Source organism: Chiloscyllium plagiosum, unplaced genomic scaffold (genome assembly GCF_037043375.1).
Source record: "Chiloscyllium plagiosum isolate Xiang-an unplaced genomic scaffold, Cpla_swu_hap1 HiC_scaffold_24, whole genome shotgun sequence".
In the NCBI taxonomy this organism is placed as follows: domain Eukaryota; kingdom Metazoa; phylum Chordata; class Chondrichthyes; order Orectolobiformes; family Hemiscylliidae; genus Chiloscyllium; species Chiloscyllium plagiosum.
Window position 1 is genome coordinate 51415714 of NW_028270162.1, and position 26436 is coordinate 51442149.

General features: G+C 43.4%; 1 protein-coding gene across 1 annotated transcript in view; it reads left to right on the forward strand.

The window, feature by feature from the left end:
- Positions 1 to 346: 346 nt before the first annotated feature.
- The window catches only part of lztr1 (leucine zipper like post translational regulator 1), a 65546-nt gene continuing 39456 nt past the window's right edge, over positions 347 to 26436 (forward strand). Inside the window, exons 1-8 of the mRNA XM_043716023.2 lie at positions 347 to 617; positions 7354 to 7416; positions 8577 to 8633; positions 10293 to 10372; positions 11930 to 12038; positions 12496 to 12579; positions 16386 to 16443; positions 17736 to 17875. Coding sequence (XP_043571958.2) covers positions 448 to 617; positions 7354 to 7416; positions 8577 to 8633; positions 10293 to 10372; positions 11930 to 12038; positions 12496 to 12579; positions 16386 to 16443; positions 17736 to 17875 — 761 coding nt within the window. The 5' untranslated portion in view covers positions 347 to 447. The remainder of the gene's footprint in view (positions 618 to 7353; positions 7417 to 8576; positions 8634 to 10292; positions 10373 to 11929; positions 12039 to 12495; positions 12580 to 16385; positions 16444 to 17735; positions 17876 to 26436) is intronic.

Genomic DNA, 26436 nt, shown 5'->3' on the forward strand with positions numbered 1-26436 from the left:
TGCAAAAACTCAGCAGGTCTGACAGCATCTGTGGAGAGAAAACAGAGTTTACCAATTCGGTTCCAGCGACTCTTCTTCAGAACATTGCTCTCCAGTAATTTCTGTTTTGTTTCAGATTTCCAGTGTCCACAGTTGGTTTGGTTCATTCATTCATCACCATGTGCCACCACTCGCAGGAGGCTGGGTGACGTCACGGTCCCCGCTGGAAGTTGTAGTTCCACCTCCTAAACGGGTGAGGACGCTGTCGGCGCGGGGTGTTTCGGGAGTTGTAGTCTTTGTCCGTGACCTCTTCCCATTGTTTCACGGGGTCGGCGTCACTGGGGAACCTCATCTCCCGGCGTGCGCCGCGGTCGAAGGCCCAGGCCGGGACGGTTGGATTTCGGCTTTCAGCCCTGATGTCTTTTTGAGGCGGGGTGGCTGCATCGGAAGTGGCGGCGTCCAAGCTGGATGCTGTTTTCTTCTGGGGCCATGGAAGGGAAGTCGAAAGTGGCCCCGAGCGTGGATTTCGACCACAGTTGCTCGGACAGTGTCGAGTATTTGACGCTGAATTTCGGACCTTTCGAGACGGTGCACCGCTGGAGGAGGCTGCCGCCCTGCGATGAGTTTGTTGGGGCCAGGTAAACAAAACCTCTGCGGCGGGGGGAAGGGGGCTACGATCGGCTTCGACACACTGAATCTTCCACTAATTCTTCCACTTATCCATCCCCTTCGTATACCGCACCCTCTCACCTTAAGCTCTTCTGGTCCCTCACAAACAATGAATAATTCCCTCCTCTCTCCCATAAGCACCTTCAAATCATTCATCTCATTTAAAGACCTTCCTGCTCAAGCGATTTATCAATAACCTCAGAGAAACCCCCTATTTTTTGCTCACATGAGACTTGTTTGTCATTATCTGAGCCAAACACTTATTGCCCATCTCTAATTCCCCTGGCGAAGGTGGCGGTGAGCTGCTTTCTTTCACCACTGCAGTAACTGGCACCTACCCATTATTATGGAAAATTGCCCAACTATGCAAAAAGCATGACAACTCAAACCACAGTAATTACAGTCTGACCAGTATACTCTCCATCAGTAAAAGTGATGGAAGGGAGTTGCAACAACTTGCTCATTGACACTCAGTTTGGGTTCTGCCAGAGCTGTTCAACTCCCAATCTCATTATAGACAAAAGAGCTGGACTACAGAGAAGAGATTTGGAGATGCTCGTGTTGGACTGGGGTGTACAAAGTTAAAAATCACACAACAACAGGTTATAGTCCAACAGGTTTAATTGGAAGCACTAGCTTTCAGAACGCTGTCCCTCATCAGGTGATTGTGGAGTACACGGTTGTTAAGACACACAATCGTGTACTCCACAACCACCTGATGAAGGAGCAGCGTTTCGAAAGCTAGTGCTTCCAATTAAACCTATTAGACTATAACCTGGTGTTGTGTGATTTTTAACTTTGTACAGAGAAGAGGTGAGAGTGACTGCCATAGATATCAAGGCCTTGTTTGATTGTGGCAGCAAGGAATGATGGCAAAACTAGAGTTGAAAGGAATTAGGGGAAAGCTGGCCACTGGTTGGCGTCATACTTTGTGCAAAGTAAGATGGTTGGAGGCCAGTAATCTCAGCTCCAGGAAATCAGTGCAGGAATTCCATAGGATTGCTTCCTTGGTCAGATTGTTTCATCGATGACCAACCCTCCATCATAAGGTGAAGTGGGGATGTGCAGTCATCAGCGAGCAACGTTCAGCGCCATTCACGACTTCTCAGATATTTTCATTGAATTCAAATTTCACCATCTGCCGTGAGATTCAAACTGTCATGTCCACGAGATTGGGATTCTAGACTGCCAGTCAAATGACATTATCAGTATGCTACTACTGAACCTGTCCATGTTCAAGTGCAACAAGACCTGGGCAATATCCAAATTTGAGTTGACAACTGGCAAAAGCATTCATACTATGTAAATGCCAGGCATTGAGCATCTCCAACAAGAGAGAGTCTAACCATTGCCCCTTTAGTGACATTACTATCAATGTCCTGGGAATTACCATTGACCAGAAACTGAATTGGAGTAACCATTTAAGTACTGTGGCTAAAAGAGCAGGTCAGAGCTAGGAATCTTGCAGTGAGTAACTTACCTTCTGACTCCTCCCCAAAGCACATGTCTGGAATGTGATGGAATACGCCGTGCTTGTCTGCATGAGTACTGTTCCATCAACGCTCAAGAAACTTGACACCATCCAGGATAAAGCAGCTCACTTGATTGGCACCACATACACAATATTCATTCCTTATACTGCCTAAGCTCAGTGTGCCAACCATATGATGCAAAAATCCGCCAAGACTGCTTGGTTGGCACCTTACAACCTCACAATCACTACCATCTCGAAGGACAGGGCAGCAGATACATGGGAATACCATCACCTGCAAGTTCCCTTCCCTTCCCTTCCCTTCCCTTCCCATCCCTTCCCTTCCCTTCCCATCCCTTCCCTTCCCATCCCTTCCCTTCCCTTCCTCACCATCCTGACTTGGAAATATATCAGAGGAGAAAGTGAGGGCTGCAGATGCTGGAGATCAGAGTTGAAAATGTGTTGCTGGAAAAGCGCAGCAGGTCAGGCAGCATCCAAGGAACAGGAGAATCGACGTTTCGGGCATAAGCCCTTCTTCAGGAATGAGGAAAGTGTGTCCAGCAGGCTAAGATAAAAGGTAGGGAGGAGGGACTTGGGGGAGGGGCTTTGGAAATGCAATAGGTGGAGGGAGGTCAAGGTGAGGGTGATAGGCCGGAGTGGGGTGGGGGCGGAGAGGTCAGGAAGATGATTGCAGGTTAGGAAGGCGGTGCTGAGTTTGAGGGATTTGACTGAGACAAGGTGGGGAAGTCTGAGTTCATCCCTTGTGGTTGGAGAGTTCCCAGGCAGACTGAGACAAGGTGGGGGGAGGGGAAATGAGGAAACTGGAGAAATCTCCAGTTTCCTCATTTCCCCTCCCCCCACCTTGTCTCAGTCAAATCCCTCTAACTCAGCACCGCCTTCCTAACCTGCAATAATCTTCCTGACCTCTCCGCCCCCACCCCACTCCGGCCTATCACCCTCACCTTGACCTCCCTCCACCTATCGCATTTCCAAAGCCCCTCCCCCATGTCCCTCCTCCCTACCTTTTATCTTAGCCTGCTGGACACACTTTCCTCATTCCTGAAGAAGGGCTTATGCCTGAAACATCAATTCTCCTGTTCCTTGGATTTTGCCTGACCTGCGCTTTTCCAGCAACACATTTTCAGCTTGGAAATATATCACTATTCCTTCATTGTCACTGGCTTAAAATCTTGGAATTTCCTCCTTAAAGGGTGCAGAGACAGATAATGGAATTCAGTGCTTCAAGAAGGCAGTTCACCACCATTGTTTCAAGCATGATCAACTCTTCTCACTTAATTCTCCAGGGCCAGATGTAATGCCACCATGAGAAAAGCTATTTTGAAGATTCATGTCCTTACCCCGCAGTCTCTGCATTTGCTGTACAGAAGAAGGCATTTTTATGTTAATGTGCATGTTGCACAATTAAGTTAAAGGGGCAATGAATTTAAATAAATCACCTTTTCTGTCAAGGAAGAATTACAAGGATATTTTAATGGTCTCAGCATAGGTATCTGCATGAGTCTCATTCTGCTAATCTGACAAAGTTGCATTTATATATACTCCCTGTTTTCAGCCAGCCAAGTAATTTTTTTTTATCTGCATTGATATGTCACCCCTACATCATGTCACCCCTTTATTTTTTTACAATACCTTATCAAAAGCCTCCTGGGAAATCCAAATATAGAACATCTCCTTTGACAACAGCACTTGTTACTCCTTCAGAAAAAGCTAATTAATTGGTAAAGTATGATTTTCCCTTTCACAAATCCATGCTGACATCTCCCAATTACCCTGCGGTTTTCAAAGTGCCCAGTGATGAAGTCTTTCAGTGATCTAACACCTTCCCCACAACAGATGCCAAGCTAACTGGCTTAAAGTTTATAGTTTTCTGTCTCCCTTCATGAATAGAAGGATTGTATTTGCTACTTTCCAGTCCGATGGAATCTTTTCTGATCTTGGGATTTTTGGAAAATTAGCACCGACCCACCAAATGTGTCACCAGACATCTCTTGTAAGACCTTGGTATGAAATCCATCTGGACTCTGATTTGTCAGCCTGCAGGTTTATCGGTTTGCTTAGTACCAGTTCCCTTGTTACTGTAATTTTACCCAGATCCCCTCTCCCTTCCATTTTACAGACATTCCAGCTATTCCTGGAATTTTTTATACCTCCACAGTGAAGACTGAAGCATTGCAGTTGCAATTTCCTTATTATCCACTCTAAACTCCTCATTCCACTCTCTGGAGGACTTCCCCTTACTTTAGTTACTCTTTTCTTTGTAGGTACTTGGAGCCGAGGTCAGTCATCTCAGTCTTTAGGATATCTGTGCAGGAGATCCTCAGGGTATTGTCCTAGGCCTAAACTAAAACCTCTTGCCTCTACATGGTCCATATCTCTCTATTCCCTAACTATTCATATATCCGTCAAGATGCCTCATAAACGTTGCTATTATATCTGTATCCACGATTTCTGGCAGTGCATTTCAGGCATTTGCCACTCTCTCTAAAAAGACTTGCTTCTCCGAACATCTTTAAACTTACCCCCAGTTATGTTAAACCTATGTCCCCTAGTAATTGACATTTTTACCCTGGGAAAAAATCTTCAACTATCCATTACATCTATGCATCTACAATTTTGTAAGCTTCTACCAGATCACCATTTGTTCAAGTGAAAACAAACCAAATTTGTCCTGGTAAACTGTTCCTGTACCCTTGCCAAAGCCTCCACATCCTTCTAGTAATGTGGCAACCAGAACTGTACATAATGTTCCAAATGTAGCATAACTAAAGGTCTGTACAACTGCAACATGACTTGCCAATTTTTATACCCCATACCCTAAACAATGAAGGTGGGAAAGCTATATCCCTTCTTGACTACCGTATCTACTTGTGTTGCCACTTTCAGGAAACTGTGGACCTGTACACTTTGTATGTTGATGCTACTAAGGGTTCTGACATTTGCTGTGTACTGTCCTCCTACATTAGATCTGAGAAAATGCATTACCTTGCATTTGTCTGGATTAAACTCCATCTGTCATTTCTCCTCCCAAGTTTCCAGCCTGTCCATATCCTGCTGTATCCTCTGGCAATCCACCTGACTATCCACAGCTCCCTGATCTTTATGTCATCTGCAAACTTACTCATCAGCTGCCTGCATTCTCCTCCATAACAGCAAACTTTGTTTTAACTGGCACACTGAATAAAATGGCAAAAATTACATCCCACAAATACTGGAAATTTATTATATTTTGTGATCTTCCTGATGTCCACATAGTTGAAGGTCTGAGTGAGAAGGCTATCTGCCGGTATGTTTTATTTAAGGCAAAGTTGCATTATTATTGAAGTGGTTTTTGCTGTAAAAGTATAACAGTGATGTGTATATCCCCTGTATTACATTTCTATTACTTAGTTTGTTTTTGCATTGATTGTGTGTACCTCTTGATCAACCAGAGTATTTGATCAAACTGGTTGTAAACGTGCTAGTTACTAAAAAGTTTGCTGTATTATAAATAGCTGGGGTCTCAGCACTGATTCTAGCAGGGCACCACTGGTCACAGATCTCCAGTCAGAAAAGTACTCTTCCACTTCTTCTTTCTGTTTTCTATGGCTAAGCCAGTTCTGCATGCATCTTACCAGCTCACCACAGATACCATGTGACTTCACCTTTTGTATAAGCCTGCCACGAGGGACCTTGTCAAAGCCCGCAAATGGTGGGTCCTTCCTTTCAAATCTTTACTAATGGTAAGAATACATTTACACTGAGTATTCTGAAATGTCCTCTTAAACGTATTTGTCTGCATCTCTATTGATCTGTTTTCAGAGTGAAGAGGCATCATATTGGACTAGAAATGTTAATTCTGTTTCTCTCTCCACAGATACTGCCAGATTTGTTGAATTTCTGCAGCACGTTTTTATTGTACTGGCATTTTATATGCTATATTATAAATGCATTCAGATACAGAGCCTTTAGATTTTGTTTGCTGTGGTATCTGTTATTGATTGTTGGTGCATTCTTAGGCTTTTTTTCTGGCTGTCTCATCCTGCCATTTTCTGACCCTCATTTCCCATTTAATGTTTTGCTTTCTCACTTTGTCTTTACTCTTTGGTAAATCACATGTTTCTACATTTGATCCCTCATCCTCATTGTTTAATTAAAGCACACTGCTTTTCTAGGTTTTGTAAGAACACTGATCCCAGCACTGTTCAGGTGTTGAATGTCCCAAGGGTACAGCCCCCACTTCTGTCACTACTGGTGCCAGACCCTCGTGAACCAGAACCCACTTCTCTCACTGAAGTTCTTTTCCATGTACAGTGTTCATCAGTTTATGTACCCTGTGCCAATTTGTGTGTGGCTCAGGTAATAATCCAGACATTATAACCCTTGTAGTTTGACTTTATAACTTAATGCTGGATCAGTGGTGCTGGAAGAGCACAGCAATTCAGGCAGCATCTGACGAGCAGCAAAATCGACGTTTCGGGCAAAAGCCCTTCATCAGGAATTTACCTTTATAACTTAATGCCCTAGTTCTTCATACTTTCTATACAGAATCTTGTTTCTGGTTCTCTCTCTTTACTTGGGCCATGACAATTGGATAATCCCCTTCTCACTAAAAGGTTCCTCTCTAGCCTTGAACAGATGCCTCAAACTGTAGTACTGGGCAGGGGAACTCCTGCTTTTTGCTGCCGAGAATGCTGTCAGCCCCCTTCACTGTACTGTCCCCTATTGGCACAATGCCCCTTATTGCTCCTCTGTCCCATCTGAATGTCATGTTGTACCACAATGCCATGGTCACTTTACACATTCTCCCTTCAACCCCTGCTCTCACTCCAAACAAACTGACAGAACTTCAAACGTATTGGACAATAGCAAAGGCTGAGACTCCTGAACTCGTACGCACCTGTCCTGTGAGTTGTCTTCCTCACTTGCAGTCATATCCTCAATGGTCCCTGACCACTGGCCAAATCAGAAAACCCTATCCTAAATAGTGTGACTGCTTCCTGGTGCAAAGGGTCTAGGTAACTTCTTCCCCATATCTGATTTGTTAATGTCTACCGTTTAGCTTTCATCTTGTAAACTGTGAGCCAATTGCAGATGTGTTTGCCCTGAATCTCAGTGGTATCTAGGGGTTCTTGAAGCCTTGACACATCACCTGTGCTGCCAGCGTTAATGAGTTTTAATTAATTGTTTAGTTATGTTATTCACTAATGATGTTCTTGTTTTCTCTTTGTCTTCAGACGAAGCAAGCATACTGTTGTAGCCTATAAGGATGCAATCTATGTGTTTGGAGGGGATAATGGGTATGTGCTGAACTCATCCTATTAAGGAAAATGAGATAATTTTAAAAATGCACTACGTAAATATCAGAACAGTTTTACCACCAAAAACAGTCACTGTTAGGTGTTTAATGTCCATCCAATGGAATGTGTCATGATTATAGACCTAGTGAGCAGGGTATCATTTGGTACAGTGACATGCATTATACTTGTTATTGTGCTTTACAGAGCTAAGCAAGGAAGGTTGAGACTCTTGCAACTGTTTTTAAAATAGATGATTGAGTATTAATTATTGTGGTTAAAGCATGTTATTGCAGTACTTTATTAGAATAAAAATCATGAAACTTGAGTAAATTTGTGCTAAGTTCCATGATTTTGTTGAACTACGTTATGAATGTTAACTGCCAGGTTATCATCAGACATTTGCAGACCAGTTATTGTATAGGCTGCATGGAGAATAAAACTTACAATTACCGCATGTAAGTGAAAGTATAGCAAGGTCCCTAAGTGTTTTTTTTGTACTGTCTGAAAGAGATTGTATAGTTTTGATTTCTCCTATGGGTTTGCACATATTCAGTGTTGTCGAATTTGGTGTATCCTAAACTTAATGCAGTTATAGCAGATTTCACCCCGTCAATTAGGCTTGCCTTCAAACCCAGTACTAAATTAGCTTTTAGAAACGTTTAGTGCTGAAGGCTGTTTCATTGGCACAAATAAGGCATATGTTAGTGTGCTTAGCTACTGAATAAAATCAAATAATCCCATTTTGTCGAGATTAAATGTAACAATTTGACTTTTCCATAACTGTAACAAGAAAACAAGAACATGAATGACCTACTCGTGCAAACTCCCAAAGTATCATGGAATATTGCAGGGTGCAAAGGACTTCAGAATACGATGGACTTGTATCATTTTGAAGTACTTTGTGATCAGCATTGGAAATCAAGTAATTGTCAATAAAAGCCAACTTGGTAACTGAATAGTTTGGTAAAGATGCTACTTATCACTTGTGGACTGCTAAGCAGATCCTGGCACGGTTCAATATTGATTTTCGCACGGACTTGAAACAAATATGCGTGAAAGACATTGCTTAAGTTGAGATTGTGGAGTGAGGACAAACGTGGGGAAAGCAAATTGGACTACCATGTTAAATGACCTTTCAATTTTCTTTTCTTTCTCCACAGGAAGAATATGTTAAATGACCTGTTAAGATTTGACGTGAAGGATTGTTCTTGGTGCAGGTTGGTACAGCAATGTTATCCATTTATAGACCACCTTGGTAGAATAGGTGTGTACGTAGAACATAGAACATAGAAAAATACAGTGCAGTACAGGACCTTTGGCCCTCGATGTTGCGCCGATCCAAGCCCACCTAACCTACACTAGCCCACTATCCTCCATATGCCTATCCAATGCCCGTTTAAATGCCCATAAAGAGGGAGAGTCCACCACTGCTACTGGCAGGGCATTCCATGAACTCACGACTCGCTGAGTAAAGAATCTACCCCTAACATCTGTCCTATACCTACCACCCCTTAATTTAAAGCTATGCCCCCTCGTAATAGCTAACTCCATACGTGGAAAAGGGTTCTCATGGTCAACCTTATCTAAACCCCTAATCATCTTGTACACCTCTATCAAGTCACCCCTAAACCTTTTTTTCTCCAATGAAAACAGCCCCATGTGCCTCAGCCTTTCCTCTGTATTAGAATGTATTAGAGTGGAATTTCATACCTTAAACAAGATACCTAGGGACTCCATTATCATAGTGTCTATGAGTGGAGAAGGTTAAGGATGCATATATTGCAGTAAGGATGTCTAATATATCCAACGATTCAGGATTGACAATCAGCACAAATTTCTAGATGTTGAAGAGATCTCTGCCTGCTACTGCCCCCTCTGCTCCAGTTTTAAAGATTCACTATCTCCTCAAGCTCTTTCTTGATTTCTAGAGGATGTTAATAAAATTTGGTGTATTGAAATAAAATCTTTACCAACACAAAGATGGTTTCTGGTTGAGGGTATTTTTGCAAACTAAGATCTGTGTTCAGTCATGCACTTAAGGAAGATAGCATTCCTTCATTGTTCATGTGATGTAACAAAGGTTCACCTGAAATAAAAACAAAGTGCTGGAGAAACTCAGCAGGTCTAGTGGAACTCCAGAGTTTTGAAGAAGAGTCATACTGGACTCAGATGCTGCTCGTCCTTCTGAATTCTCTAGCCTTTTCTGTTTCACGTTCAGATTTTGAGCAGCTGCAGTATTTTACTTTAATTTGAAAATTCACCAGACCTGTTCCCAGGATGGCGGGATTGTTCTGTAAAGCGAGATTGGGCAAACTGGGTTAGCAGTGTGGAGGCTAAGCATTTGCGTATGCTGAAGGTATATCGAGTGATAGATTTCCGATTTCCAGTGGAATGCAGGATTATGTGGAACAGTGGTGAAAAGGTGTTTGATCAGCTTTGAATGGCAAGGCGGGCTTGATGGCTAAATGACCTACTCTTGTTCCTGTGGGGGAAATGTCATACTGTCAGTGAGGTCTGGTCACCCTTAAACTGTGCAAATGGACACTTTGATAATAGCCCATTAACTACAGGTAATCTGAACACCAGCTTTTGGTGTTTGACTGAATTTAAGGTTTTGTTGAAAGTGTTCAGTGCTTGACAACTTATTCGTAATTTTCAACTGTTGTTCCACCGTCCGGAGGCCCACTGAAGATGTTACCTAGTATGATGACGAAACGTCTGAAAATGAACCTTCCAGTTCAGCGAGTTATTTCACTGTGTAATTCAAAAGCTTAGCTACTCTACAGCAAACTTTATCATTGCTGATTTTGGTTTTAAGAAGAGCATTTCGTAAAATGGATGATAAATGTTGATTTATTTCTGACTTTCTTCATCAGGGCTTTCACAACAGGATCCCCACCTGCACCTAGATACCATCACTCAGCTGTGGTGTACGGAAGCAGCATGTTTGTGTTCGGTAAGTCATGTTAATGGAGATTCTATGGGTAGGGTTCTGGGGATTTGTGAAATTTTGCTTTTGCGTAACTTTCAACATGAAGTTTGGATTATGAAGATTAAATATGGCATGTCACTGTTCTAAAACTAGAAAATGTAATTGCATTAATCTGAGGCCTGTTGCTTCACCTTTCCCTCTTCCTTTCTTCTTCTTACCTTCTCCAGCTTTAGAAAATGGAAGTGTTCATCGACCAGTGGAAAATAATTGTGGCACATCTGTATTATTGTTATTAAAATACTAACTTTCCTAGTCCATGATCTGTCCTTGCCCACAGGCTACTGGTTCGTTATGTATGTTTTCCTGCTTGTGACAATGCCTCCAAATAAGACCTTTACATTTTGATCCTGATTTAAATCTTCTGCACAGTTGTACAATCAGTAGGAGAAAGTGAGGTCTGCAGATGCTGGAGATCAGAGCTGGAAATGTGTTGCTGGAAAAGCGCAGCAGGTCAGGCAGCATCCAGGGAACAGGAGAATCGACATTTCGGGCATTAGCCCTTCTTCAGGCATAAGCCCTTCCTCTGTTCCCTGGATGCTGCCTGACCTGCTGCGCTTTTCCAGCAACACATTTCCAGCTACAATCAGTAGGATTCTAGGAATATGTTGTTGCAGACCACAGCCTGATATTTTTTCAATGTTACAAGGTCTGGATTAATAATGGATCTTCAATAAAAACAGCAGTGAATTGAAAGCAGTAGTTTCTTTGTAGAACAGTTACATTAACAGGAGGTGGCTCTACACTTAATTTTAACAGAAGAATCGAAAGCTGCTGTGCTTTGCTTTATACAAAAATAATTATCAGTGGGACAGTGAAGGCTAGTCTGACTCTTGCATTCACTAAACCAGCTTCCTGAAGTAGTGATTTCTGATCAATTTTTTTTGTGCATTTCAGTAAATGTTGCAGCCTTAGTGTGAGGCAGTGAGCTGATTTATTAGTATTGAATGCAGAATTACTCAACAGGGACACTTGCTGTACTGAAATTTGCATCAAATCAGTGTCAAATGTTGCAGCACCCAAGAATGACTTGTCTACACCTTTTGCCAAGAAAGTATCTTAAATTATGTTTCTTTCATTTTGGTACAGTTAGATTAACTCATTGTAAAGGAGACAAGGATTTGTACAGTTAAAGAGCTTCCGTTATAAAGTGCTTTTTAGGGTGTATTTGTCAAGTACTTTGAAATTGAAATGTGGAGAAATGCTGTAAGGGTAAATATTGACTTAGAGAGTTCACTTGCTTTTCTTCAAATAGTGTTTTGGCTATTGACCTTCAATTTAATCTTTCATTTAAAAGAAACACTTCTGACAATGCTGTACTCTCTACTACACTGAAGTAGTAACTAACGTGTTCAAAGTGTTGGTCTGGACACTGAAGCAAGAGCGCTATTACTAAGTCAATAATATTTATATTCTGCACCCATTTCAAAAAGTACTGCAGTCAAAAAGAGGAAGAAATATTCTGCTGTAGGTAGAAGTGCCCTGCAATTCAACAGTGATTTTGAGTTACCTCTTCCTGTATAGGTGGCTACACTGGAGACATTTATTCCAACTCCAACCTGCAGAACAAGAATGATCTGTTTGAGTACAAGTTTGCCACAGGCCAATGGACAGAATGGAAAGTAGAGGGCAGGTAATCTTTGCTGATCATTTTGATGAAGAATATTTAGCATCAAAATATGAGTTATGGGGTTGGGTGATGTGATATAATCAAGCTCTGTCCTATGCTGCAATAATGAAGTTTTAAGTAAATCTCAAGTAGCCTTTAATTGATTAAATCTGTCATCTGAAAATGTGCAGATGTGATTAACGATTTTACCTCTCCAATAACTTAATGATGTCATATAACTTTAACCAAATTTAATCTGTAATTTTCAAAAATAACAAGTGTAATGTATGGATCATTTAAAGTTGTTTTATTAAGCCTTTCCATTTCTTAATTTCAACTGTAACTGGACCCACTGTAACCCACTGATATGGATTCATTACTGGATAAATATATATTTCATTCTTGTTAGTTCATGCTTCCTGTCCTTTACTAATTTACTATCTGGAAATTCTTCAGCTGCAAAATGTATTTTTTAATATAGATTGCCAGTTGCAAGGTCAGCACATGGAGCCACGGTTTATAGCGATAAACTCTGGATATTTGCAGGCTACGATGGTAATGCCAGGTAATGTAAGATCAGATTCTTAAAGTGCTGTCTTGTTTGTTTGGTGATCTTGTTACTCAATGCACTGAAACCAGACTTTATTTAACTGTCAAATTGCCTTCAGTTTCCAGACTGGCTAGTAAAATCTGGTAAAATATATCAAATACATCTGCCAGGAGTTTGCTTGGGTTTGGTATTCAAATACACAAGGCCTGGACAATATCAGCAGTGAGCTAATAAGTGGAAAGTAACAAGTGCTGGGGTAATGACCATTTGCGCCAAGTGAGAATCTAACCATCTCTCCTGGGAATCGTGATTGACCAGAAATTTAACATGGCCAACTAAATCAATACTGTACCTACAAGAGCAGTTCAGACATTGGGAATTCTGCTGCAGATATCTTGCTTCCTGATTCCCAAAGTTTGTTCACCACCTAAGAAATAGGAAAAGTAGAATCCATATTTTTGTTTTGGGTGGTAGAGATTGCAAGTTTTGAGAACACTGTCGAAGAAACCTTGGTGAGTTGTTGATGTGCATCTTGTAGATGATACGCTGTTGCTACTGTGCCCCAGCAGTAGAAAGATTACATTTGAAGTTAGCAGTTTGTCTTGGATGTGCTGACCTTCTCCAGTGCTGATGGAGCTGTACCAATAATCGCCACTTGTCTTGATGTGTAAAGAGAAAGCAGCTTATTTCACTGACGTTCAATCTGCCAACTTAAAATGTAATTTTTCCACTGTTGGTGCACAGTAGCAACAATGCTTGCCATCTACAAAATGCACAGCAGCAAATCTCCAAAGGTTCTTGGACAGCAACTTCAAAACCTGTAATTTCTACCACCCAAAAGAAAAAAAGGGACATCTTCTACTCTTTCTTAGGCAGTCCCTCAGAATTGAGGATAATTGCTTCTACCCCAGTTTGATGAGTTCTGAGGTAGCTGATAAGTCCAATCTGCAGGTCAGGAAGTGGCGAAGAACTGTTTGAAGAAAATATGCTTTGCAAAGCGATGGATGAGAGGATACCTTTTTTTTTTAAAACGTGTATATAAATTGTGAATTATATTTTTAAAAAGTCACCCCAAGCACTTGATTGCAGCACAGTGGCAAACAGATAAAGAAAATCATTTCAGGTGTATTTCTCACTGAGACGGAGTATAAGAGATGCACAACTGTGTAGTTATTCAATCAAGTGGCTCTGGAATTCATTCTCTAGAAGAGTGATATAAGTGGAGCCAATGGCATGTCTCATCTATTCCTTGATTTTGCAGTTTCTCTTCTCTAACTTATATACTAAAAGGAATGTAGAACCTGCAAACATGTTGATCTTTGTAGCTTCAGGAGCCACACCTTTATGAAATATAATGGTCTGAATGCAGTGATTCATTTCATTCATCCCTAGTTTTGAGAATCTAAAGCACAGAATTTGTGGTGAAGTAGGTGGTGATAAAGCAAGGCTAGTACATAATTAATGCAGTAACTGTTGGCTAGCTAGTCTTTTTTTAAAAAGAAAAAGCTGTTGTCCTGAGTAGATTAATGACTTGATTTTTCTGGAATATTTTGATACATTGGTGAGCATAAAGGAATTAAATGTCAGTGTCATTGCTTCTTGGTTTTGCCTTTACCCACCACATACATGACTGCCCCCTTATATTGCCAGTGAAGATTGTGGGAGGTCTGGGATGTTTGTCAGACTTTTTTATGTTCAAGGTTTGAAAAGTCCTCAAAACCTTTAGTGTTGATTGTATGCAAACATAAAAGCAATCGAGGATTTTTTTAAAAACTAGTCCCTCTAGTAAGCAGTCTACTTGGTATCTAACTTTTTTGAATACCCTGAATCATTTAATTTTCCTCTCCTGTATCTCGAAGATTATTCCAAACTTTCATTTGCCGAGTAAAGGAGTTCTAAATAATATTTAAGTTTTACATTCTTTCATTGATTTTAGTACTCTACTCTAGCTTTCTTGACTCTCTTTTAAAATAGTATTCTGACTGATGTTCCCTCTGCCTCCATAACCACCTTTTCGGTTCTCTATTTTTTCTGGACTCATTTTCCTTGCATTTTGAATCAGTCTCCTTAATGTCTGCGCTTTTGTTATCCAAAACTAAGTACGCACAGTATAATTTGACCATATAGTTTGGAAGTTTAGAGTAACCTCTATAAACTACATCTGCACAAACTAATGCGATGTATGTCAATTAAAATAGATCTTTTGGTTTATGTAATCACCAGAAAATTTGATGATTACAGAAAACAAAATGACTGCAAATTCATAAAAAAAAAGTAAAAACAAAGATGGTTGGAATCATTGAGTAGGTAGCTGTGAAGAGAGGTGGATCAGGTTAATAGAGTCATGGAGATGTACAGCACAGAAATAGACTCAGTTCAACTTGCCCATGCCAACCAGATATCCTCAATGTTTGGATTATTGACTATTTATCACTTGTTAACCATTACCACCTTCTCTCTACAAATGCTGCCTAACCTGCTGAATGTTTCTTTGTTTTTATATAGATGATATTACAGTTGCATTTATTATGTACATAATTTTTGCGAGCAACAATATTCCAGGTATTGAGTGCAGGATTTGAGTCCAGGATGATATGGGGACAGACAACAAAGTGGAGCTGAGACCACATTCAAATCAGCCACAACATTCCTGATTATTGAAGCAGACTGAAAGAACTGAATGGTCTCTTACTCCTCCGAAATCCCATGTTTTTATGATCGAGTCATACAGGATGGAAACAGACCCTTCAGTTCAACTTGCCCATGCAGTCCAGATATCCCAATCTGACCTCATCCATTTACCATAACTCATTAGTAGCCTTTATTCTTGTTTGATCCAACACATTTATGTTTGTATCTTTTCTGCCACTTAACAATCTTTAACCTGTATGTGGTATATTTAGACAATAAGACATGGAGCGGAAGTAAGGCCATTCGGCCCATCGAGTCCACTCCACCATTCAATCAAGACTGATGGGCATTTCAACTCCACTTACCCGCATTCTCCCCGTAGCCCTTAATTCCTTGTGACATCAAGAATTTATCAATTTCTGCCTTGAAGACATTTAGCATCCCAGCCTCCACTGCACTCTGCGGCAATGAATTCCACAGGCCCACCACTCTCTGGCTGAAGAAATATCTCCGCATTTTTGTTCTGAATTTACCCCCTCTAATTCTAAGGCTGTGCCCACGGGTCCTAGTCTCCTCACCTAACGGAAACAATTTCCTAGCGCCCACCCTCTCCAAGCCATGTATTATCTTGTAAGTTTCTATTAGATCTCCCCTTAATCTTCTAAACTCCAATGAATACAATCTCAGGATCCTCAGCCGTTCCTCATATGTTAGACCTACCATTCCAGGGATCATCCGTGTGAATCTCCGCTGGACACGCTCCAGTGCCAGTATGTCCTTCCTTAGGTGTGGGGACCAAAACTGGACACAGTACTCCAAATGGGCCCTAACCAAATGGGGCCTAATTTCACCATTAATTTGTGACTTATTTTTTCCTATGTACCATGTTCAATTTATTCTTCTTCCCACTTAATTGCCTCCTTCGTTTTGGGGATTTCATTTACTTGGCTATGACTCAGTTACATTTATTCAACACTATTGGTACTTCCACAAACTTGTAGCTGTACTACCCAGTTTGTTTCCTTCAGTTCATGCTTATTAAAATGGAAAACAAATTTAATATGTTGTAATCCTGAATTTTTACTCAAATTAACAGTTGACACAATGATGTTTGAAGCTTATTTTGGATTAGCAAGGTACGTTAACAGCACTGTCAAAAATTAAATTTATTTTTGTTTTTATTCTCTCAGGCTGAATGACATGTGGACCATTGGCCTGCAGGACAGAGAAATGGCATGCTGGGATGAGGTAAAAAGTTTCAAGTGTAGCACTAGACTGGAAATAAAATCACGTGGTTTGAGAAGAAAAGACAAAGTACAATGAACCCCGTCGAATATATATTTTTCCTGTTTAATTTTGAAATAAATTCCTTTCCCTTTATACATGGGAATGAACTAGTATTTTTGTTTGGAAGTGTAGAGATCTGATGTATTTAAAAGCAAATGTACACATAATGTTTTACCATAAGAGCAGACCGAGATGAAGGTTGCTTTTATCACTTGCTTTTATAGGACATATCACAAGCAAAATTCTTTAATTATACATTTTATGGTGTTTTTCTCCCCTTCTCCTTCCCTTCTGTATGGAGAAGGGGATGTTTGTTGGCAACGTGGTCTCACGGAAACCAGCTGCTATTGAGTACCTGTGCCATGAGACCTTTTTTCATGCTTTTACCTAAAGTGTGGATGAGCTGTGTGATGCTAAGGGATTCTTGTGGAATCTGAACTACTGAACTGAATTAAAGACAAGTTGTCTTTCTCTTGTTGTGTCCTACAAACCTTTATTCTCAGTGCAATAAATACTACTTGATTCAAATTTCTCACGCTTGGAGATTTCTCCCATCATGTTCAAGGGACATCTAATGGCTTATCACGACAGCTACGTTCCATCTAAATGGCTGTATTAAATGAATAGTGTGGTGCCTATATAAATGCTGTTTGTTTGGCAGTTTCGACTTTGTTAGGTGATCAGTTGATTATAAAGAATTGGATTCCACCTAGTTATACTGAGTAAATGCAGTGGTGTGTGTGTGTTGGCAGGCCACCTGCTGTACATTAGAATTAATGGAGAACTGAGAATGCTTTGTAAACAACGGGGTAATCAACTCTTTAGTTCCCGGAAACTTGCGAAGGAGACTGTTGTTATTAAATGATATTCTTGACCCAGTGACCAACTTAAGCCTCGGTCCTTTTATCGAATTAGGAAGTTTTCAAATTTCAGGGGGTATAGCTAGCTTCAATCACCCTTCAATGTTTTGGAATGGGCAGGAGATGGCAACACTTTGCCAGTGTTGCCCACATTCCATGCAAGAATCAAGAAAACTCATGGCACTGAGCAAATAAAAGACAGCAGGTTACTCACATCAAGATTATAAAGGAGGCAGTAGTGTTTCAAGTTATAATTAGAGTTTTTATAAAGAGGAAAATGGAAAGATGATCTGATGAGAGACAGTAGTTTATAGTGCCGGCAGAATTTGGGAGTTCAAAACAGTGCAGTAAGCTGTAATCTCAAAATATCAACGTTGCCTGTTTGTTTTTTAGATCGAGCAGAGTGGAGAGATCCCTCCTTCATGCTGTAACTTTCCTGTGGCTGTCTGCAAGGACAAGATGTTTGTTTTCTCAGGACAGAGTGGAGCAAAGATCACCAATAATCTTTTTCAGTTTGAATTCAAGGAAAAAGTGTACGTGCTTAATATTTATTCTTTCTAATCATTCTTATCCTTAATAAATGAGTGAAATTGTTATTATGTTGCCAGAGGTTTTGAGGAAAGGAAACTGGGGTCAGGAAAGATGTGATTTAGGGATTTAGGAGGAACTCTCTTGTTTTTTCTTTAAACCTTGATGTCGAGGTTCTCTGCCTTCCTCAGCACATTTAATGCTGGTCATTTGGGAGTTGTGAAAATGAAATGTAAAAATGTTTTTTATTGAATATAAGGAATTATTATATATTTTTAAAAGCTTTGTCACCTGACATGAATGTATGATTATAATTTGGCAATTCTTGATGGAGGGTCTTTGCCTTCTAATTGCTGAAATGATTCCTCTATCAGGCTGCACTCTGATAGAGTCATACAGGTATACAGCATGTAAACAGGCCGTTGGACCCAACTTGTCCATGCCGCCCAGTTTTCACAATTAATCGAGTCCCATTTGTCTGTGTTCGGTCCATATTCCTCCATACCTATCCCATCCATGTACCTGTATAAATATTTTTTAAATGACAAAATTGTACTCTCCTCCACTTCTGGCAATCCATTCCAGACATTCACAAGCCTCTATGTTCAAAACTTGCCCATCTTCACCCTTTTGTGTATCTCACCTTCAACCTGTGCCCTCTAGAGTTAGACTCCCCTATCATTGAGAAAAGCTGCAGACTATCTACCTTATCTATATCTCTCATGATTTTATAGGCCTCTCGTGATTTTATAGACCTCCATAAGGTCACCCCTTGGTCTCCTAGACTCCAGGGACAAAACTCCCATCCTCTCCTTATAACTCAAACCTTCCATACCAGGGTAGCATCCTAGTAAATCTCCTTCTCATGTGCTTCTTAAAGACTAGAATGCCTGCATTTGCATTGCCAATGCTGAAGTGGCTTGAGAACAAGTAATATGAAGAATAGACTGCTCCCTACAGCACAGAGCAGTGCAGCGAAGTAATAGCTTACCACCCCAGTTGCTCCCCCCCCAATATTTGGTGTTATTTACAAGATGACCTGAATCGGCTACCTTCCATCACTTGGAATAACCAGTATTTTCCATGTAACTGAAGTTATGACTATTACCAGATCGTATACAGAAAGACAAGAGCTGGAGCTCATTGCATGTTTTACAGCAGTTCGAGAGGAGAAAGTTTTACTTTGCTCCATCAATATTATTTTATGTGGCTATTCTAAATATGGCTAGAACTTTTTTGGCACAAAGTTGGTCGGACCCAAAGCCAGTTGTGATCTAACTTTGATTTTTATTAAGATGATGAGATGTCTCATGTAGCTTAGTTCTGAAGAGACATGTAGCTGACTGTTGACTGACAGTCTGGCACACTTTTTATGACCATTTACTAGGTAATCCTGCGGTTGCAATTTTTCTAATGGACATTTCTGCACATAACGTTGAGACTTGGCAAACCCCAAGGAAAACTGTTTGAAATACCCAAAATATAAGGAAATATCGACTCAGAACATTATCTTAATTTGTTTTATTTAAGGCCATATGCAGAAGGACAAATATAAACGTGAAGGTTATCTGGTTGTATTTTGCTGCATCTGTGCAATCTGCTGAATTTTCCTTTAGCATTTAAATGAACACCTTGGGAGTTTGCACATAACTTGATAGGACAATGATGGATTATTCCCTTGTCAGGAATAAAATCATCAAAGACTATGCAGCATGTCTGACTTCCTGTTCAAAATCTAGATTTAAGCCTATCCTTACTGTATGATTCTAAGCTTCCTAGGTGAGACCACACCTGGAGTGTTATGTACCGTTTTTGTTTCCTTTTCTGAGGAAGGGTGCTCAGGAGGACTGATGCATGAAAAGAGACTGGATCCGTTAGGACGGTATTCACTATAGTTTAGAAGAATAAGGAGAGATCTTGTGGAAAACTATAAAACAGGACTATACAGGGGAACCTTGCTTATCCGAATGAGATGGGCGGCCACTATTTCATTTGGATAATCGATTATTCAGTTAGTCAATTAAATGCCTTTCCTCTGGGACTCAGTTTTTAAAAGTGTGCTCCCCATTCAGGAGGTAAGGCAGCAACACAGCGTGTGGGACCCTGAATCCCAACACCATCCGACACCCACCCTCCCCCGGTCTTCCCCGCCCCCAATCCCATCAAACACTGCCCACCCCCCCCAACCAGATCCAACACCGCCCGCCCCCGTTTCCCCCCAACCCCATCCAACACAGCCTGCTCGCGCCCCCATCCAACACCCCCCGCCCGCCCCAACCTTGTCCAACCCCGCCCGCCCCCCCCCAACCCCGTCCAACACCGCCCGACCCCCCCCAACCCCGTCCAACACCGCCCGACCCCGTCCCCCCAACCCCGTCCACCGTCCACCACCGCCCGCCCTCCTAACCCTGTCCAACACCGCCCACCCCGTCCAACAACACCCGCCCCCACCCCTCCAACCCCACCCAACCCGTTCCCCCAACCCCAACCCCATCCAACACCGCCCACCCCCATTCACCCCGCCCCCGTCCAACTCCGCCCGCCCCGTCCAACTGCGCCCGCTCCCGTTCCCCAAACCCTGTCCACCACCGTCCGCCCCATCCCCCCAACACTGCCCCCAACTCCGCCCACCCCCGTCCCCCAAACCCCGTCCAACACCGCCCGCCCCATTTCCCCCCCCCCCCCCCAATCCCGTCCAAAACCGCCCGCCCCCGTCTCCCCAACCCCGTCCAACTCTGCCCACCCCCGTCCCCCCCAACCCCGTCCAACACTGCCCCCGGCACGTCCAACCCCATCCAACACCGCCCCCCCCCCCGGTCCCCCCAACCCTGTCCAACACTTCCCCCAGGTCCCCCAACCCCATCCAACACCGCCCCTGGCCCCCCCAGCCCTGTCCAACACTGCCCCCGGCACCTCCAACCCCGTCCAACACCGCCCGCCCCGGTCCCCCCAACACCGTCCTCTTTCTCCCCCCAACCTTGTCCAACACCACCCTCTTTTCCCCCCCCCCCACCACATCCAACACCGCCCGTCCCCGTCCCCCCAACACCGTCTAACACTGCCCGACCCGTCCCCCCAACCCTGTCCAACACCACCTGCTTGCGCCCCCATCCAACACTTCCTGGCCCCGCCCCACCAGCCCCGTCCAACACCATCCGCCCCCGCCCCAACAGCTCCGTTCAACACCGCCCGCCCCCGCCCCCGCCCCCCCAACCCCGTCCAACATTGCCCGACCTGTCTCCCCAACCCTGTCCAACACCGCCTGCTCAAGCCCCCTTCCAACACTGCCCGGCCCCGCCCCCCCAACCCGATCCAACACTGCCCGACCCTGCCCCCCCAACCCCATCCAACACTGCCCGACCCTGCCCCCCCAACCCCATCCAACACTGCCCAACCCTGCCCCCCAACCCCGTCCAACACTGCCCGACCCGTCCCCCCAACCCCGTCCAACACTGCCCGACCCGTCCCCCCAACCCTGTCCAACACCACCTGCTCGCGCACCCATCCAACACCGCCCACCCCGTCCAACACCACCCGCCCGTCCAACCCTGCCCGCCCCAAGCCCGTCCAGCGCCGCCCGCCCCGTTCCCCCCAAGCCCGTCCAAAGCCGCCCGCCCCCATTTCCCCCAAGCCTGTCCAACATTGCCCGCCCCGTCCAGCACCCCCCCGCCCCCTCTAACCCCGTCCAGCACCACCCGCCCCCGCCCTCCTAACCCCGTCCAACACTGCCCGCCCCGCCCTCCTAACCCCGTCCAACACCGTCCGCCCCGTTCCCCCAACCCCATCCAACACCGCCTGCCCCCATCCCTCCAACTCCGCCCGCTCCTGTCCAACACCACCTGCCCCCGTCTCCCGAACCCTGTCCAACACCGCCCGCCCCATCCCCCCAACACCGCCCCCGGCCCCCAACTCTGCCCGCCTCCGTCCCCCCAAACCCCGTCCAACACCGCCCGCCCCATCCCCCCAACATCGCCCCCGGCCCCTCAACTCCGTCCAACTCCACCCGCCCCCAAACCCGTCCAACTCCGCCCATCCAACTCCGCCCCCCCCAACCCCGTCCAGCACCGTCCCCGGCCTCCCCAACACCGCCCCTGGCCCCCCCCCCGCCCAACCTTGTCCAACACCGCCTCCAACACCGCTCCCGGCACTTCCAACACCGCCCGCCCCCGGCCCCCCCAACACCGTCCTCTTTCTCCCCCCAACTCTGTCCAATACCACCCTCTTTTCCCCCTCAACCCCGTCAAACACCGCCCCTGGTCCCCCAACACCGTTCCCCGGCCCCCCCAACCCCGTCCAACACCGCCCTTGTTCCCCCTCCCCTCCAACCCTGTCCAACACCTCCCTCGCACCCCCCCCCCCCCCAAACCCCGTCCAACACCACTCCCCGGACCCCCCCAACCCCGTCCAACACTGCCTCCGCCCCCAAAACCCCAAGCAACGCCAACCCCCACATGTCCCCAACCCTGTCCACCCTCGCCTGCCCCTAACCCTATCCAACACTGCCCCCTGCCTGCCCCAGCCCCCTTTCCAGGGCAGCAGGATTAGACACCAACAACAAGACTGCTTTGTGGGGTAAGTCTCCACACGCATACACGGCCCCACACAACGTTTTACTGCAACTTTTTTGTTAAGTTCCAGCCTGTACAAGATAATTTTGGAGAGATTATCTGGGGAAGAGAGGATTTAAGGTACACCCTCTGTAGAGCTCCAGGGAATGTGTGGGGAGAGAGAGGGAGGGCGGGCAGTCATTTGGAGACCATGCCTGTTTAATCACTGTAAACAAAAGAAGCGATGACTGTTGGAAACACGTCTTTGATGTAATGTTTCTATCGGGACCTCGAGATCTCCTTCGGATAATCAGAGTTTTGGATAATTGAGGTTCCTCAGTATATGGTAAACGCAGGTAGGATCTTCCTGATGACTAGTGAGTTCAGAACCAAGGTCATAGTCTAAGGATATGGTAGACCATTAAGAGCTGAGATGAGGAGAAATTGCTTCACCAATAGAGGTGAGTCTGTGGAATTATGTGTTGCAGAAAACAGTTGAAGCCAAAGCATTGTGCGTTTTCAAGGAGTTAGGTATAGTTCTTCGGGCTAAAAGGCTGAAAGTGTTTGGGGAGAATCTGGGAATAGGGTATTGAGTTGAATGATCAGGCATGATCATGTTGAATGCGGGAGCAGGTTCAAAAGGCAAATATATTTCCTGTGGTTCTGCAGATGTTTAAAACTGAGATGACGAGAAACCAGTCCTCTCAGGGGGTTGTCAAACTCTGGAACTCACTGCCCCAGAGTGAGTCAATCAACAGATTCAAAAAGAAATAGATATATTTCTAATGAAAAGCTGGATAAAGTGCTTTGGGGAAAAGGGAAGAGAGTGGAGTTGAGACCAGGATAAGATCAGCCATGATCATGTTAAATGGCTGAGTGGGCTTGAAATGCCTATGTTTCTATATGTTGGTATAAATGGGCCCTGCATATAATGAATTACAAACTGCAGGCACTTCCCCCTCATATAAAATGGTCCTTCGTGTACAGTCTGTCTGCATAGGTCCAGGCACGAAAACAATGCCATGTCAAGAATTGTGTTTCTCGCATTTGAGTTTAAAGATGGAAATTGTACTCTTTAGTTCAAAGTATTTAGCAAAATATATAACCTCAACATTCTTTTTCATTATTTATTCGTGGATTTTTGTGTCCTGGCAAAAGCATTGTTAAAAACCCCATCTTTAATTACCCTTGGGAAGATGGTAGTCAGGTCCTGACAACTGACTGGCTTGCTAGGAGGTATTTGAGGGTCACCTATATTGCTTGGTTTGGAGTCACGCATAGAGATTTCCTTCTCTAAAGGTCTTCAGTTAACTGTGTGTTTTTAGGAAGATCTGGTCACCATTTACTAAAACTAAATTATTTAATCCAGATGTATTTAATTTAAATCCATTATCAGGGATGAGGGAGTTTAAACTCCTGTCTTTGGCTTATTAGTCTCGGCTTGTGGATTGTATAGAGTGACTGGTGTAAATGTCTCAAAAAATCTTGCAACGTGAAATAAGTGAACTATAAAATGTGATTTGCTTTGAAATCACATTCCAATTCCTTAGTAATTAATTGTTTGTTTGCAGCTAGCTGTTCATGATTAGGGGGAATGTGTTGGGTTTCGGATTGTCTACCAAAATACCATACAATCTTGTTAATGAAAACTAGCTGACAATTCAAGTGGCAACCAGCCTGTCAGTGTTGATCTAAATAGCTAGATTAGGTTACTTACAGTGTGGAAACAGGCCCTTCGGCCCAACCAGTCCACACCGACCCTCCGAAGAGTAACCAACCCAGACCCATTCCCCTATATTTACCCCTTCACCTAACACTACGGGCAATTTAGCATGGCCAACTCTCCTGACCTGCACATCGTTGGACTGTGGGAGGAAACCCACACAGACACTGGGAGAATGTGCAAACTCAACACAGACAGTTGCTTGAGGTGGGAATTGAACCTGGGTCTCTGGCGCTGTGAGGCAGCATTGCTAACCACACCGTGCCAACCCAGTACAGGACTTAGCTCCTTTACCAAGATGACATCTGCAGTAAATTTGGGTGAAGATGATGTTTCAGCTTGTCGTTATCTTGCCAAAAGAGCCACAGACAATTGCCCAATAAGTTTTATCTTGTTAATCAAGTGAGCCTTTCATCAAAGTAGAATATTTTTAAATGCACAAATACTTGACAGAAATTCAAGTAAAGGGAGAGTGATTTTTCAGTGTTGGACAATTTTTAGTGGTTAATTTTTAAAATGGATCTGATGTGGATGTTATAGTAGGGGACATAAAACTTTCATCATTTGATGGAATATATATGATGGATATAACTGAGATAACATTGTGCACATCAAAGTAATAATCTCTTTGTGATGACTTTATTAAACTCTAGTTTTCATCAAAGATGAGCACCAAAAGTGGCATTTAAGAATGAATCTGAGTATAATTAAGTTAAATCATTAAAAGCTGAAGAAACAACCTGATAGAAAAACAATGCAATCAGAGTGTAGCCAATAACCTTGAGGAGAAGGATGTGGATACCTCATAGAGGGCAGGCAAGTCACAAGTCTCACAAAGCCCTGATTATGGTCATTGCAGCTGGAACCCAGCATGGAAGGACCATTATCAACCATTAATAAAGTTCAATTCTTGATTGTTGTAATTCAATCTTTTTTGAAGTAGAGTCTTTCATCATCCTTGCGATTGCATTTTCATTCAGATGATTAGATACTTTTAAGAACATAAGAACTAGGAGCAGGAGTAGACAATTTAGTCCCTCGATCCTGCTACGCCATGTAACACGATGATGCCTGATCTCATCTTGGCCTCCAATCTGTTTTCCTGCCTGCCTCCCTGCCCACTTCCCATAACACTTTATCCCATTACTAATTAAAAACCTGTCTATCACCTCTTCGAATTTATTCAGTATCCTGGCATCCTCTGCACTCTGAAGTTATGAATGCTACAGATTAATAACACTTTGAGAAAAGTAATTCCTTCTCATCTCAGTTTTAAATCTGCCACCCTTAGCCCATAACCTCTTATTCTAAATTGCCCAACAAGGGGAAACATCTGTTCTATATCTACTTTGTTAATCCCCCTTAGCATTCTGTATGTATGTAAGGGAACCAGAACTGTATGCAGGACTCCAGATACTGCCTCACTAATGCCTTGCACATTTGCAACAGCACTTCCTCCCTTTTGTGCTCCACTCCTTTAGTAATAAATGCCAAAATTCCATTTGCCAACTTTATTACCTGATGTTTTTGCATACTAGTTTTCTATGATTCATGCACAAGGACCCCGATCTCCCTCTGCGTTGAGGCCTTTTTAAATATCTCTCCATTTTGATAAGTTGTCATATTAATTTTTCTCGTAGAAAGTGAGGACTGCAGATGCTGGAGACCAGAATCGAGAGTGTGGTGCTGAGTAAGCGCGGCAGGTCAGGCAACATCCGAGGAGCAGGAGAATCTACGTTTCAGGCAAGAGCTCTTCATCCTGATGAAGGGCTTATGCCCGAAACATTGATTCTCAAGCTCCTTGGATGCTGCCTGACCTGCTGTGCTTGTCCAGCACCATACTCTCTGTATTAATTTCTCTGGCCAAAATGGATAACCTCATTCATCCATGTTAAACTCCATCTGCCAAATTTTGTTCATTCACCTGACCCATCCATATCTATTTGTAAATTACTTCGTTGCAGCTTTATTTCCTACCTGTTATAGTATCACCAGCAAATTTGGTAAATGTACACACTTCCCAGCATCTAAGTCATTAATTTAGATTGTAAATAATTGGGCCCCAAGACAGAAACCCTGTGGCACCCCACTAGTTACATCTTGTTCACTGGAAAAAGGCACATTTATTCTGACTCTGTGCTTTCTGTTGGTTAGCCAGTCTATCCAAGCTAATAAACCCAGTCTATATCTTGTGTATTGACCTTTTGTCAAATGCATTCTCGTAGTTACTACATCTAAAGGATGCCTAGTATCCACTTTGCTTGTTACACCTTCAAAGAACTTGAGCAAATTAGTC